The sequence below is a fragment of the Protopterus annectens genome, chromosome 8.part0 (genome assembly GCF_019279795.1).
Source record: "Protopterus annectens isolate FY-2018-M chromosome 8.part0, PAN1.0, whole genome shotgun sequence".
Classification (NCBI taxonomy): Eukaryota; Metazoa; Chordata; order Ceratodontiformes; family Protopteridae; genus Protopterus; species Protopterus annectens.
This window is the reverse complement of record NC_056741.1, coordinates 1,301,309,253-1,301,325,858: the sequence shown is the minus strand read 5'-3', so window position 1 is coordinate 1,301,325,858 and position 16,606 is coordinate 1,301,309,253. Positions and strand designations below refer to the sequence as shown.

The window sequence follows — 16,606 nt, the reverse complement described above, 5'->3', positions numbered from 1 at the left end:
TAGCCTTTCTATCTGAAACTTGTAAATGGGAGTTGTACACTTCATGAATTTTGATGGCAGCTTCCTGTTTTCTCCTACAGGATGGGAAGAGAGATGAGTTGACAGAACAAGGCTGCCTTCATTGAGGCAAGCCCACTCAAGGTGTAGGAGCAAAAACAGTATTAATGCATCTGAGACCATCATAACAGCAGTTTCATTACATTTTAGTACCCTTCCCCTGTCTAGACAACATAATTGTTGTGAAATGAGCCAAAACAGTGGCCAAGAAAGGCTGTGGATGATGATCTGTCAGGGGAAATATTGCCAAGGATAGCTGAATGTGCAGATGTGAACAGAGATCGGCTGCCTGTTAAAACACTGGAAGAGATAGCGAAGCAATGGGTAGTCTGTCAGGGGAAATATTGCCAAGGATAGCTGAATGACTCTGCAAATGTGAACAGAGATTGGCTGCCTGTTAAAACACTGGAAGAGATAGTTAAGCAATGGGTAGACCAGACCCTAAGTCTTGCATACATCATTTTCTCAGTTATTGTAACTGTGGACTGATAATTTAATTTTGCTGTAAACACATCCACAGCTTTGGATATGGTAAGGTCCGTGTTTCTGTGTAAGCTGCCCCTGTACCAGTATTAGCGGCACTTTTAAAACTTTAATTTTATGTTAGTGGCATCAAACGAGTGTTTCTTTTCCAATAAATTAGTAATTGCAAGTGCAGCAGTCGATTGGGAAAATGGTAAGTCTTTCTATCATCTGTGTTCACCGGTTTGAAGTTGATCTTCAAATACACACACACACACACACACACACACACACACACACACACACACACACACACACACACACACACACACAGAGTCACACAGTCTCTATAGCATTTGTCCAGCAGTAACATTTTGACTTTAGTGCTGACCGTAAATTTTATGAACTGGAAACTAAAGAGAAACTGTTTCTCAACTTTGTCCTGACATAGTGTTGGGAGTAAAAAGAGAGATTAACAGCAAATTAATTCTCTCCACTGCCTCAAGCAATTGATATTTGTGGCTTGTAGCTGTTTATCATCAGCAAATAGAGAGGGCACAACAAACCAAGCCTCTGCATGGTTACTACTGACATTTATTTAGGGAGACCTTTTTAGACTGGAATAGCAAATATGTTTTAATCTTTTTATCAAGCAGTTTTTTTTTTGCAGTAATAATAATAAAAGGATTGGACAGCCTATATAATCTATTGACCTGAAGAATGGAGTGCTTTTTCATCCTGTCACACAGTAAATCTGTTATTCTTTTATTAGCAAAAAATAAAAATAAAAAATTTAAAAAAAATCCCAAATCATTTGGCAGATTCTAGTAATACTTGTATTTTGTGCAACTGGCAACTGCTAGGTTTATTTACCTTATCCTTATAACTGCAGTAAACAACTTTGGAAGATTATGTTCTAAATTTTGTACTTTGTCCTGGATTTTAGCTTCATTGAGAGTTTATGTTGCTGAACATTAGTTAAGTGTGTATGAAGTTAAAGTGGTAGTTTACAAAGTCTGCAGGGGGAGAATAAATTTGATTGACTTAATAATGCAAAAAGCTAATGCAGAATTCTTACAAATCTGGAATGGATGTAACAGTACATAATAAGAGCTGCTAAAAGCATAAAGAGCAAACAGAACTGCTTAATTCACCTCACTCTGGGTATCCTAGGTTCACAATTTGGTTACTGGGTTAGTAATCGTTGAAGATTGTCTGAAGCCTAGCCATGCATTCCTAATAAATTTCTAGCCTTAGTACTTTTAGTAAGATTAACCCAGGGAACCGTGGCTCTAGATGATTCACTGTTGAAATGACACCCTGATCCCATGTGCAAAAAATGGAATAAGGAGTTGTTTTTGGATGAATTGATAACCCAGAGCCCCTTGTGATACAAGTATGAATAACCCAGGGGCTGGTTGTATGCTTTTAGTTATTTTCTTTAGGTGGTAAGGGAAGGCTGCAAGTTCCAAGCTATAATGATGTAGCTATGTATTGAGTCTTATTGTGAACTATATCTTAGATGTTTGCAAGCCTAATACAGGAAAACCAAAAGATGACTAACATGACAAAATTAAAACTTGACATAACTTCACTACAGAAAGAATAAAAGTACAAAAAGTTAAGCACTTTCGTTCAACAGAAACGTGAACTTCATCAGACATTCTGAATCTGTGAATTGGGTCTGGCATGGAGAGCAGCTGTGAGGTTTCCTGCAGGCAGTTCATTTATACAGGCTGAACTCTGAATTTAAGTAAATGAATGACCTAGAATGATAGTAATACTTCACATGCTTGATGACGTTGTGTTGTAATAAAAAATCTGCTTGATAGTATAGCTGATACTGTCACTTTTTCTTCACTTTAAAACTTCTTTATTAACATTACTACTATGTGTGTTTTTATCTAGTTGTTTTTATGTACTACCCATTTTTATTGATATGAAAGATTGTGCGGGTGTGTGTGTGTATTAATATGTATGGAGTAATTTAAATGTTGATATAGTATTCTTTAATGTGATTTACCATCTTGTTATCCCCGTATTTGTAATCTTCATGTTACTTTTTTGCTTTCAGGGCTAGAGAATGAAGGCTGGTTTGATCCTTGGAGTTTACTTAATGCTTTTCGCAGGAAAGCACTTTCTATGGGGGTGTATCAGTGTTTTGGAGAGGTCACTGGTGAGTTGAGAACAACTCTAATAATTGCATTGAAGTTTAAAAGATCTATTAGTTTCTAAAAAGCACAATAATTAATAAGCACTTGCTTTACTTTTTTGCCACCTTTTGTGACTGTAAAAGGGATGATTTTCAAAACTGTTTCCTTTTTTAACACCTTTATTGAATTATCACTTGTGACATAGGCAGATTTACATTTATATAAAAGTAATCAATCTGTTTTAACAAGTTTATGTTTATAAACCTTGTACTTCACATATATTGCTATATATCATATAACCTAAGCAACATTACATAAATTATTCAGTTCTTGCCTTTTTTTAAAACAAGAAATATCTTTATGACATAAGCAGTCATACATTTATGTAAATGAAAACAAACCAAACAGACACAATCCTAGTTTCAAGCATTTGACATCACAAACCATACTGACACACTCCCAGTTGCAAACATTATACATCACTTATAATCTACCCAAACATTTTCAGTCAAACATTACATAGCTCATTTAAGTCCTGCCTTCTTTTAAACATCATTCCTCCCTTGTATGTATTGTTCCCACAATTCCTATTTTTTCCTATGTAGTTTGCTCCTACCCTTTTCTAAAGATCTCAATTCCACTTGTTTTATCTCTGTTACTGTATTTAATACTTCTAGTACAGTTGGTTTAGATTTTGATTTCCATTTTGTAGTAATTACTTTTTTTGGCAGCCAGCATAATTAGACACAACAAGGCCTTACCATGTCTAGGCAATTCCGATTCTGTATCATAGTTCTGAAAAATCATCTCCCTCGTCACACTAATTTGCCCACCCAGTATCTCCAGTAGTGCATCCCACAGGGAATCCCTAAAGTCTGCCAACTCACTGCACTCCCAGAAAATATTTTCCTAATTACCTCTTTCTTCCCCTTTGCACCTCCAACATTTGCTGTCTACCTGAGGAAAAATTCTCTGGAGCCTACTTGGGGTATAAAATGCCTTTGTAAACATTTCCAACCAAAAATCCTAAATCTTCTAGATTTTGTTGCATATTTTGGAGACATACATATATCCTTCCATTGTTTCTTTGTGAATTGCTTATCCAGTCTCTCTTCCCAAGCCTTTCTCATCTTCTCTGATTGATTCTTTTAGTTATCATGCAATATTTTTACGCTCTACTAATTATTCCTTTTTAATGGCAGCTTCTGTTCTAGATTCTACTAAAAGCTTTACCAGTGCTGGTCTTTCATTTAGGACACCCCTATTTCTTTCTCTTTGCCTATACTCCGATATCAGTCCTTTATAGAGAAGGCAGTCTCTAACCTGCAGTCTGAATACATTTTTGGTGTCTTCCCATTCTGTCATCTTTCCCTTACTAGTTGTTTGCTTCCAATACCTTGGTTTCTTTGCCAGTTTTCTCCAATAAATTCCAGCCCCCTCTTGCCTATTGTCTATATCCCTAATTGCAGTCATCCCTATTGGCAGAATCTCCTTTCTCCATTCCTGTGTTGGCTTGGTTCTTAAGGTACTTTCTGCTACTTTATAGATATAATATTCTGTATGATTATTGTTATTCCCTTTAAAGGCCTGCATCCAAAATCACAGTCTCTCCTTGTTTCTTGAGCCCTTCCCCCCATTTCATCATCATCTCTTTCCATTTTGAATTATAGTTTTGTGCTTGTGCTGTGTAGAGGAGCGTTAACTGTGTACTCTGAAACACCTCTTCAAATTGGGTAATCCCAGTCCACCGTGTTCTACTGGAAGAATATGCTTATCCCACTTGACTCTTGCCATCTTCCCCTCCCAGATAATGTCCTTCATCTATTTATTAATTGCTATCCACAACTTCTCCTCTGGTTGATAAAAATATGCATAGCCTGTGCATAAGACTAATGGGATTAAAAGCATTTTAACTGCTTATATCTTACTACTGTCCATATCCATATAACAAAGCTTCCATTTTCTCAGTTTTTGTCTTATCTTTTCTTTAGTCTCTTCCCACATATCCTTAACTGCCACACCAGAATAATTTTTCATCCATATGCCTAAATACTTCATTTTATCCTGTCCCCATAAATATGGATATTGTTGAACCAATTCATATATGTGTACATAATTTACAGCTATTACCTTTGTTTTAGCTTCATTAATTTTGTATACCGAAAAGATATGAAACTGTCTCAAAATGTTCCACCTCATTATAATGTCTCTTTCTGGTTCTGTCAGGTATAAAATTATATCATCTGCAAATAGAGACAGCTTTTCTTGACTGCCATACTGATTATATCCTTGAATTTCTGAGTCCCTTATTTTCTTTGCCAGTGGTTCTAAATATATTGCAGATAATAAAGGGAAAGAGGACATCCCTATCTGTTTCCTTGCTCAAGCAGAAATGATCAGAGAGGACTACACTCATTTTAATTGTTGCCTCCGATCCCTCATATATCTCCTCCTAATCAATCAAATTTTATAATTTTTTCAGGAAATGCAAATGCTTCATTGCCCTGCTGTTAAAGTCCCTACTTAATCTGTCACATACTTTCTCTGCATCAAGACCTACCAGCAACAGTGGTATTTTCTTACATTTTGCTTTCCTCTGGATTATCTATGTTCTGTTAATGTTGTCAAATGTTTGCCTTCCCTCCACAAAACCACATTGATCCATATCTATTAATTTTGGCATTACTTTTAGCCATTATCGGCATGAACACTATATAATCATGGTTTAGTATTGAAATGGGCCTGTATGAAGCTGGAGTTGATGGATCTTTACCTTCTTTAGTTATTACAGCTACAACTGCCTTCTTCCAGGATGTTGGTACTTCTGTTTCTCTTAATATACTGTCAAACAAAAACTTCCAGATCTTTATCAGTTGTTCCCTCCTAGCTTCCAAACTTCTGGAGGAATAACATCTATTCCTGGAGACATTCCTGTAGATTGGTTATACATCACAAGTTTTATCTCATCTCTTCCTATCCTAACTGTTAATAATTGAGCCTCATCTTCCTCTAACTTTGGACTATTTAGGTCTTCTGTAAACATTTCCATTTGTATATTTTCTTGGTTTCCATATTTCTCTGTTTTGTGCAGATTTTCATACAGTTTCAGAAATAGTTCTAATACCTCTACAGGATCTTGTTACCTTCCTTGCTATAGGCTCCCTAAGCTTGGCAGCAGCCCTTTCTACTTTCTGTTGCCTACATCGTGCTAAAAGTTTTTGTGCTGTAGTGTTGTTATCAAAAAACAGTTGCTTAACAGCAGTCTTTCTAAACTCATGTACATTACCAAGGTGATCCCTTGTTTTCTGCTTAACATTCTAAAGTTGATCCTCTTCTTGTTCTGTGAGATTCTCTCATTCTGCAATACTTGAACATTTGTTAGTCACACTAAATAATTCTTTTTACTTCTTAACCATAGCTCCCTTTCTTTTATTTCCACCCTATTTTTAAAATCCACCTTAATTTTCTTCTTTTAAACAGATAGGTCAGAAAGTGCCAGTTTCTAATTTTTATTTCATTACCCTGTGTTTTTATTTTAGTTATTATTGGCTGATCTGAAATCGTTATTGGGTGCATGTCAAGACCTTCAGTTAAATGCACATGTTCCTGTGAAATGTAAATTCATTCTAGCCTAACCCATTTTTTATACCTTGGGGAATAATATGGAAATTCATTCCAAACTCTCGAATTCACATCTTTCATGCCAAATATTTTCATGAATTCTCTTCAAAAATCCACCCTCCTTTGTTATACTTTCCTTTCCGGGACCCCTAGACACATCTTCACTGCTGCAAATCAAATTCCAGTCCCCACCTACAAGTAATATTCTTTGCTGGAAACTGATTATTTCTCCTGGAATTTTCTTAAGCTCCATTATAGCAGTTTTAGTGAAATATAAATGTATGCCAGTGTCATCCTTCTCCCCTTGCCAGTAGCCCCTCAGCACTACAAAGCTGCCATTATCTTTTTTATCCTCTTATATCACTGTTGGTGCTCCTCTTGCAATTAATGTAAGTACTCATCTTTTCCTTTGTCCCAGGTATTCTGCTGAATAACCAGCCTGAAAACCTTTCTTTATCAAATTCACATGTTCAGATGTTTCCAAGTGTATCTCCTGTAACATAGTTATTTGCACTGTACATTTTTAATATAGTTCACTATTCTTTCTTTTTTTGTATGTGTTTGTGAGACCATTGATACTTAAAGACATTACAGAAAGCATCATTGTATTAAAAAGTTATTATTCCTACCTTATATGTATAACCCCTTTTTTGCTAAATGTGTAGTTCCAGCTTTTGTGTTACATGCATGCACTGTTTGGTAGGTTGAACATTTATATAGTTGCTTCTTGTCATCTCCAATGTCACATTTTAAAAAACTTTTTGTTTTATTGAAAGCCCTCAAAAATACCCCTTAGAACATATTAATTTTAATACTAACCCATAAAACTATGGACATCTTCAAATACTGAAGTTTTACCCTCCTAATAGGAACAAATGTCCCAAACTGACAGCCACACTGATAGAATTGAGTTAACCTAAAAAAGGTTATCCATGCTAAGATGCATGGTGCAGCTTCTGCTTCTACTAAGTGCTAACATGTTTTGTCTTATCTTTGTAGCTCTCCCAGCTGGGAAAATCCCCAAATGATTTCAAAGGACATTGTCTCCTAGCCAGTTTCACTTTTTTTGTTCCCCCCCCCCCAGCCAATTACTCTCCACCAGACTGTAACCAGATTCTGTTTACCAGATTGTCTCAATGAAGAAATGAGAACCAAACAGTCTATTTCTCTTTATCACACTGTTTCCATGGAGACATGAGGGCCAGATACAGAATAAACATACATTCATTTGCTAGAAAAAAAGCCTCATAATATTCAATATTCTTTTTCATTTACTTGCTTTCTCTTAAAACTTGTTACTAAATCAATCTAATTAATTCTTAATCCAGTCAGTCCCCCATACAAGATTGAGAAAAAGCACATTAATTTTTCTTTTGTCATGCAGTTTTAACCAGGCTTTTTTTATATTGCAGTGCTTACATTCTTAAAACAAACTAAACAAGAAGAAAGAGAGAAGGGAGAAAGAAACAAAAAAAAAAAAAAAAAAAAAACAGCAACAGCACATATTTACAATCCCCATTACACTTTAAAAAATAACTAAGAAAAATGTACTTTAGCATGCAAGAAAACCATACACCACCAAAATAGTACTATTAAGACAAAACGTTTTCTTTACTTACAGTTAACTTTCTCCCCTCTCTTCCTGTCCCCAGAGCATGTTTCTAAACATTAATGACATGAAGTAGGGCATATACTTTGGAGTCCCCCACAAGGCCAACAGATTTTGAAAAAGTCCAATATTTCCAGATTTTCTTGTTCTGTCATATTTCACAAATATAATTATTGCATTGTAATCCCACTTTGTTACTGGTTTTATTACTGTTCATCTCCATCTCCCAAATCCTGTCTCTGCTTAATTTCCAACATACTCTCGATTCTTCTAGTCAACTTTTGTGCTCTCTTCCTTCTCCCAACATTTTCCTATGAAACAGTGGAAGAGTTTTCACAGGTACAGTTTGTCTGTGGTCTTTATTACCTGAAAAATGAGAAGCAGAATCTCCTTCTGTTTCACATCACACTTGTTGTTGGACAAACTTTTGTATTTCCTCCTTAGCATGTACTTCATCAAAAATGAGTTTGTTCCTCCAGGGAAGAATACCTTGAAGACTGCTGGGTACAGCAGTCTGATCTCACATCTGCATCTCAACATTCCCTGAATAGTGGAATTAATTTATTTCTCTTCTGCCTGGTGTACAATGAGTAATCATTCTTCACAAACATGCTGCTGTCTCCCACTTTTAGTATTTTGTCCTTCTGCCACAGTTTTGTCAGAATCAACTCCTTCTGCTGGTAGGATTGCATCTTTACTATTAAAGGTCTAGGTTGCTTTCTTATAGCCAGGTTTGGAGCATACACACCATGTACCCTTTCAACTAACAACTCCTGCAGTGGAATACCAGTCCAGTTGCATATTTGCACATTCATAAAATAAATGCAGTGTGTTCCTTCCAGCTTCTCTGGTATAGCTGAAAATCTTATGTTTTCCCTGACGTGCTCTGTCCTCTAATTCCATTATTTTTGAAACATTTCTTCCTTGTCTCTTATTCAGCCAGCCTTTTCTTCATTTCAACCTCTAATTTTTGAAGCCTTATCGCCTCATCTGAATATCTGTTTAAAGCTTCTTCCATTTTCCAGCCTTTTGTTGTTTGTGTTGATATATTCCATCAGCGTTTTGTTTATTTTTAACCAGGTCTGTGTGCAGTTGTCTTGCATCTTCCTGTAGGTTACTGGAAGTCATGTCTGGAGGTTCCATTGCTTTTTCCTGAACAGCTGCAGAACTTTCCCCAGTCAGTGTTTCTTCATTAGTTTTTGTAGCTGTTTTTTCCAGGTTCTGTATATTTCTTTTTTCCTGGCATCCAGGCAGTATGCTTGCTAACCATTTACTGAAATTTACCCATAAAGATACTGGCCTTCTCTGTTGAGTATCTGTTTTCCCAATGAGAGAGCTAGAGTTACGCTGTTACTCATTGTGCAGCCATCTTGGAAGTCCCCTTCAAAACAATTTCCTTGGCCTGTAATGACAAACTAGAGAGCATGATCTGTGATCTTTGTTTTTTAGTTTATGATGCACATACTGGATCTCAGAAACAGTATTTGGCAGATAAGATCTATTATGATCACCCAAACATTTAATGTGTTCTAAGATTACTTTCCTATTTCAAATGCTTAATGGGGCTTTTGTTATTAATGGTACCTTCAACTTTTCTTCCCATTCCTACATTTATGCTACAGAGAATGTAGTTTGAAGTTTTGTAAACTAGAACCTGCCTTAGTATATCATCATACTTTAATTGTGCTTCAGATTATACTGTACCAGCCAAGATGAAAGCAGGGTGTATGGAACAGAGAGATGGTATCCTGATTATGACCGTATTGTCTGGATTTGAGAAATGGCGTAGACATTGGGGGAGCTACTGAGATAAATGGTAATTGAGCAGTTTATGTTGACTTGCACATCCCAGAGGGAGATTGGGAGTGTTGGGAATAAGCACATACTGCTGTACAAGTCTTCAGTGACAGTCAGGAAGCTTGTTGGCAAGTATTGCCTTACTAAAGAAATACAGCCATTTGCTTGAAAAAGTAATCTCCCAACGCTATGCTCACTACACTCCATTTCTGATGTACTACTGAGATGCACATTGGGAAAGCTAGGTCCATACAAGAGAAAAGAAAAGAGCTGTTCCACACAGGACTGTGGTCCTGTACTGGTCTCTTATCATCCCCACTGGCAGTATCTTTGATTAGCCAGGAGAAGGGATTGAATAGTTTCAGTGGGATAGCGGGATACATTGTATGGTTAGGTTGGGCCCAAAAACAATATATAAAATGCAAATGTACTAAGTAAATAATTTTTTTATAATTTTTTTAAATTGTTTTATAATTTTTTTTAATTTTGGCAGTTACAATTTTTATGACTTGTTGGAGGTGAAGATTGTCGTGTAAGAAGTTGAAATTCATGATGTATATGAAATCTGATGTTAGGGGAGTATCGTGATCTATTGCAAAGTAACACATTTTTTTTATAGATCAGTTTTTATTTACTTGCTTTAAATCATGCAGATTTCAGAGACTGAATGGAAGTGTAGCACAGTAGAGAGCGGATTACTAACAAAAACTCTAAAGTAGAACATTTATTTTATTTTAGATATGTGCTTTTGCTACTCAGTTTCTTGGGGGGAGATGGAGCCTATCCCGGTATTTAGTGGGCATAAGACTGAGAACCAGACCAGTGAAGGCTGGCTGCCTCAGGTGCAGGGTGCTGGGAAGCACTGCCATCACCTCAGAATAATTGCCATTTGGGTGCAGATGCAGCAATGGCAGTCATTTAAGTTGCCACACCTGATTTTTTTTGCTTGCTTAATGTGTTTTAAGTGCGTGTGTGTAAGTGTGTGTGTGTGTGTGTGTGTGTGTGTGTGTGTGTGTGTGTATATGTGTGTGTTAGTAACTGTAGAAAGGAGCTAGCATAAGATCTTTGTTGCAGTTTACAGAGGTAATCCAGAAGGCTCAAGTCAAGTCTGGTATCCCACCTGTGACCCAGTGGGTGACAGGACTAACAAGAAACAGAGTACAAAGGATATGACCACATTAAAATCACTTTCGCTGGCAGATCTAGGAGAGTCTGTCTAATCCCTCCTTGTGGGAGGAATAAAAATGCCTTGTTTAAGTTTCAAGTAGTTTGTTCTGTTAAGTATGTAGATGGATGTATGTTCTTGTTCTAATACATTACATTCAACAGGTCAGTTATTTAAAGGCAGTTGCAGACAATGGTGGGAGGGTCCAGAGGAGCTGATTGGAGGAAAATCTGGAAGATGGAAGAACAAGGAGCCAATCCCAAAGCTTAGAGCCTGGACAGTGCAAGAAGTCAGTACATTTAGTAGTATTGGTGGTATAACAGTGAGCATAGCTGCCTTTCAAGCAGAAAACCCAGGTTCGATTCCCCAGTGCAGGAAGTCTATACATTTAGTCTTTCATAATGTATTTCAGGAGATATGAGGCCTGTAAAAGTGGACTCAGCCTGTCAATATTACATGTTTTACAAGTAGTGATAAAGACAAGTTGGACTGGAAAAAGTTCTATAATAAAGCTTTCATAATTGGCTCAAAGGAATATAAGCCCCACAAAGGCAGACACAGCCTCTTATATTGCACGTGTTACAAAACAGGCTCATAAAATCTGGTGATAGTCTCATAAAAGCAGGCATTTTCAATGATCAAAGTGTTGTTGTTGTTGTTGCTTCTTTCGGCTTTTCCTGGTTAGGGGTCGCCACAGTGGAACTCCTGTCAGCTAATGATTGGCAGTAGATTTTTGCATGCCGAGTTTCCAGCCCTGACGCACAACCTTCAACGAAGGTGCTACCATTCACGCATGTCTCCACACAGAAGACGCTCTAGCTGAGAATCGAACGGGATAATGTCTTACTGTGAGGCAACAACGCTACCGCAGCACCACCACCGCAGTCAATGATCAAATTGTAAACCAATCTAATACATGGACCTGATGAAGCTCAAGTGAAAATGTTTTCATAAATGTAATTATACTGTGGGAGCTTATGGGGTATTGTCATGTTTTGTAAATGTTAAAAATAAAAATCTTGTAACTAAGAAAGAGGTTCCACAGGCTGCTGAGTTGGTAAACCTTCATGAGGTCTTTCAGGTATATTCAAGTAAGGGACTAACCTCTAAGCTTTGGAATTGGCTTTTTGTTTTCTATCTCCCAGATTTTCCATCATTCAGCTCCCTTAGACCCTTCCACCAGTGTCTGTAACTGGCTTTAAATAGCTGACCTGTTGAACCTAATGTATCAGAACAAGAGCACTTGTCCATCTACTTACTTAACTGAATAAACTACCCTGTTTTGCTGCAGTAAGGTGAAGGTGTAAGTACTGGAAAAGTATCCAAGCTCTTGGTGAGGGTACAGAATCCACAGCCTTTTAATATTCAGTCATCTAAAGTGCACATGCTACATGTCAAGTCACTAATACTGATAAAACAAAACTCAAATTTCAAAGCATCCCCCAACCAAGAATACTAACGCTGAGGTTGTTGAACTTTTGGATAAAGTATAATTACTCATCTGTTTACTGAACTTCGTATCCAAGATTATTTAACTGAGCTTGGCCCATTGTCATCAGAGACTTGAGTATATAATCTCCACAAAATACATTATGCATGTGCATTATTTTAATAAGCATGTAACAACAGTACAGAGTTTTACATTTATTATTCTTGTAGAGAGTGCTAGAAACATGAAATATACATTATTGTTGTAGCATATTAGTAATGTTATAATACTTTCAACTATGTAGTAATGACATATAATGTTGTGGTAGCTCAGAAATAAGCAGCAGATGTTTAGACATTCAAGGCCTGGTAGGTCGGAGTGCTCACAAGAGAATTTGAGAATAACCTGATACTGAAGTGTATGAGATAGACAAACTGGTAGCACTGCATGCCTTGGATAAAACTTATCTGAAGTCGGTTAATAAAAAAAAAAATCATGTAAATGTTTAGAAATATGAAGGCCAGTTAATTACAGAAATAGGACCACTGGTCTTGCGGTTTCAGTTTTTAGTTGCACCTTTAGCTTGGTTGGCATTTTTAGGAACAGTCAGTAATCGTACAAGAGGTAATATGGATTGAAGAGCATGTCATTAGGTAACGAGTTGTGGATATTAAGTTGTGATCAGTTTATAATCGCTTTCAGTAACAGTTGTACATTATGTTATGGCACACTTTATTGTGGTTCCATCTGTTGACAGCTATTCATAATTCATTGCTGTACTTTAACAGTACATCTCAGTTTACTGCAATATATGCTAAGGTGGAAAATAGGATAAAACCATTATATTTTTTGACATGGCTCATGCACTTTTCTGCTTTCCTACCTCAGGAAAACTATAATAATATTTCCTTTTCCCAAAGTCTCTGTGACCTTGGAGTTGTCTGGTAGGTGCATGTTGATGGGTGTGTGTGTGTGTGTGTATTCATATATATATATATCTATATATATATATATATATATATATATATATATATATATATATATATATATATATATATATATATATATTGGATAGCTCAGGGGAGAGGTTCAGGGAGGCTTATCCCCATACAAAAAATGCTTATGTGGAATATTTTTCATTTTATGTTTTACTTCATTGTGTTGTTTGGGATATAGTTTGACGCATGATCAGTACTTGTCAATATACTGAACTGCAATGTGATGTAATCAGGAAAACCTGCAGTAGCTCAGTTTTATGCATAATCCTGAATTTTGCACGTGTTTTTGGTGAAATGTGTGTCTCTGAATTAACTTGAAATCTACCATTATAACACTTGTTAGCTTTACCATTTTTATGGATGCAAAGATAACAATGGACATTGTAAATGTGTTGATGTTTGATTATTTTTATGTACCAAAAGTTATGTCAGAATGCTGAACACCAAGTTACTAAGTTAATATATATACTAAAAATGCATGAAGAGAAAGTTATACCTCTGTAATAGAATAACCACTTACTTTGCACTATGCAACATACCAGAGTTTTAGAGTTGTAGCATGCAATCTGCATTGTCAGTACTTTTTTAAGTTATTCTATGATTGCCTTGTAAAACATTCACTGTATGCCTTGCTCCCTTGTCAGCTGTGAACTCCCTCCTCTTTCTTCCAGCCAATGACCAAGCAGGACTCTGTACTCTGTACATCTAGAATTTGAATTGTACTTCTGTGGCAGTCATTAACTTTATGCTTCTCATTCAGAAGCGTAGACATTCAGAATTTGAAGTGGTGTTCTGTGACATTCAGTGGCTTTATGCTTCTTATTCAAAAGCTTTGCAAAGAGTCTCCATATTTGGTAACCCTCCTTTTTTTGACCTTGGTACTTGCAGTCTATCCTTCACTGTATTTAATCTTAATCACCCACCAATTACTATTTGCAGGCCACTCCCTTCATTTTACAAAAGTGCATCATATACAGCCATTTAGGCATAATTTTGTTTCAGAATAGGAGAGCCTTTAGGCATGTTGAACAAAATTGTTTTAACATAATGAAAATTCAAACAAGTCCAAGCCTACACTGAAAATCGTCTTAACTATTTAAGAACACAATACTTCACAGTCACAGTAAGGTAAAACAGTGAACTACAAAGGTATTGATTAAATGGTACCTTACAAAGTTATGTAATGTGAAACATTTTAACGCTAAGGTTTGTGCATACTTTTATGTAATGTTGCTGTGTCATCTGTTACTTTTTAACTGAAGGCAACCTTTGCACAGGGCACACCAGGATGTCTATCTTGATTGTTAAATTAAATTAAAGCCAGATAGCAAGCTCTATTAATGAACTGCATTTATTTGCTTTGTGGTTACATTCATTATTTACAGGCCAGAAATTATTTTTTTTCAGTGATATCTTGCCTCTCCTCCATTACAGTAGACATATGCTGATAAAAGTTGTAATGAGAAAGAGTTGCTTGGCACCAACTGTTAAGCTAACCCAACTACATGACCTTTTATTCTACTGAGAAAGGCTAATGGGCTTCCACAAGAAGTGGATGTCCTTTAAAATGGAAAGAAGTTAAATGCACTGATTACATTTTTCATGGAGCTTTGGGTTGTCTAAGCAGTTGCTGAAGGCTAACTTCTCAGCAGTTGATAGTGTCAGTTCAGTGGCACAAAAAGTGATAGCAAAATGCAACAAAATAATATTGCAAGGTATTAGGTGGGCTTAACCCACCACCCCTCCCCACTTTTAGTATGTATTATTAACTAAAGCCCCCTGTAATTCCATAATGCATTTAGTTTGGTCTATTGGGAAGTTGCTGGTCACCAACTGGACAGTCATTATATTTTTGTGACAGATTACTGCTGAGAAATTGAGTGAATGCAAGAACTACAGTATACATTACAGATTTTCAGATTATGTCTGTGCCTAGCAGGTAAACTGTATCCTGTGGCAAATGTATACCCTCACAATAGCCTGTATTTGTTTTTGGTATTATGTTTTTACCTTAAGGACACTCCTGTGAGTAAAAATTGCATCCGTAATTTTCCTTTGGTATTTTGCATGTAGAAATAAAGAAATTACAGGAAACCAAGGAGAAGGAGTTAATTCCGAATGAACTGATGACTGTTCAGATGGATAGTTATGTTTTTTAAACTATATTTTATATATTTTATTGAGATTTCTGTGTAAGGAATTCATTATTTACACAAAACTAAATGAAGCCATATAGCAAATAAATTAAATATTTAAAAAGCTGCAATCCAGTGTTGTCTTTTTTCATCTGATTCAATATGTGGCTTGTCAGATCCGGCTGGATCCAACCTTATACTAAAGCTTTGGATACGAGAGCCGTTACTCCTGTCCTACCCACAATTTTCCTCCTGCCTGAATTACCTCAGATCATGTTTGCTGACCTACCATTAAGTTTTTCTGGATACATTCAGGTCAATAAAGCCAAACCCCATTAGATGTGGATATTCATGTTTTGGCTTTCTTATAACCTCATCAGCACAGCATACGTGGGCTGTATCACTGTACTTTAGAAACGCAGGGTCTTTACACCCAGCTGATGTCCATAACCATAAAAGAAAGAAAATGTAAAGAGTCATGGACATTACCTTTTGGTTTGGATGTTAGTTGGGATATTTTGCAGACACCTTAATGGTTATGGACATCAGCTGGGTGTAAAGACCCTGTGTTTCTAAAGTATAGCCAAACAGTCCACTTATGCTGTGCTGACAAGGTTATAAGAAGTAATAGTCCAACCAGCTGCCAATGATAGAAATAAGCTATTAAACGGGTGTGTTTTAGCGTATTCTGGTGTTTGTTTAAGGTTATAAGAAGACCAAAACATGCATGTCCACAGCTAGTAGGGTTTGGGTTTTGACCTGAATTTAATCACAATGACTTAAAAAGAAAAAGTAAAAGTTCATGGACATTCAGAAGCCTTATAGCTGAAATACTTGATGTCCTTAAGGGGTCAGTTGCATGTATCTCATGGACCTCTGTTACAGGAGTTTTAAGGTATCACACAGTGAAAACTCTAGCTTGGCTAGGTTTTTCTTGCAGTTTTTATTATATATATATATATATATATATATATATATATATATATATATATATATATATATATATATATATATTATATATATATATATATATATATATATATTTGTATATAATAATTATACATATATCATATATATATATATATATATATATATATATATATATATATATATATATATTTGATATATAACACACACATAATATAAATATTTATAATATATATATGTAATATATATATGA

General features: G+C 36.0%; 1 protein-coding gene across 3 annotated transcripts in view; it reads left to right on the top strand.

The window, feature by feature from the left end:
* Nucleotides 1-16,606, top strand: part of FOXRED1 (FAD dependent oxidoreductase domain containing 1) — a 422,838-nt gene that overhangs the window by 178,340 nt on the left and 227,892 nt on the right. For all 3 annotated transcript variants that reach the window (XM_044080822.1, XM_044080820.1, XM_044080821.1), the window contains one exon: nucleotides 2,594-2,695. In XM_044080822.1, coding sequence (XP_043936757.1) covers nucleotides 2,594-2,695 — 102 coding nt within the window. The remainder of the gene's footprint in view (nucleotides 1-2,593; nucleotides 2,696-16,606) is intronic.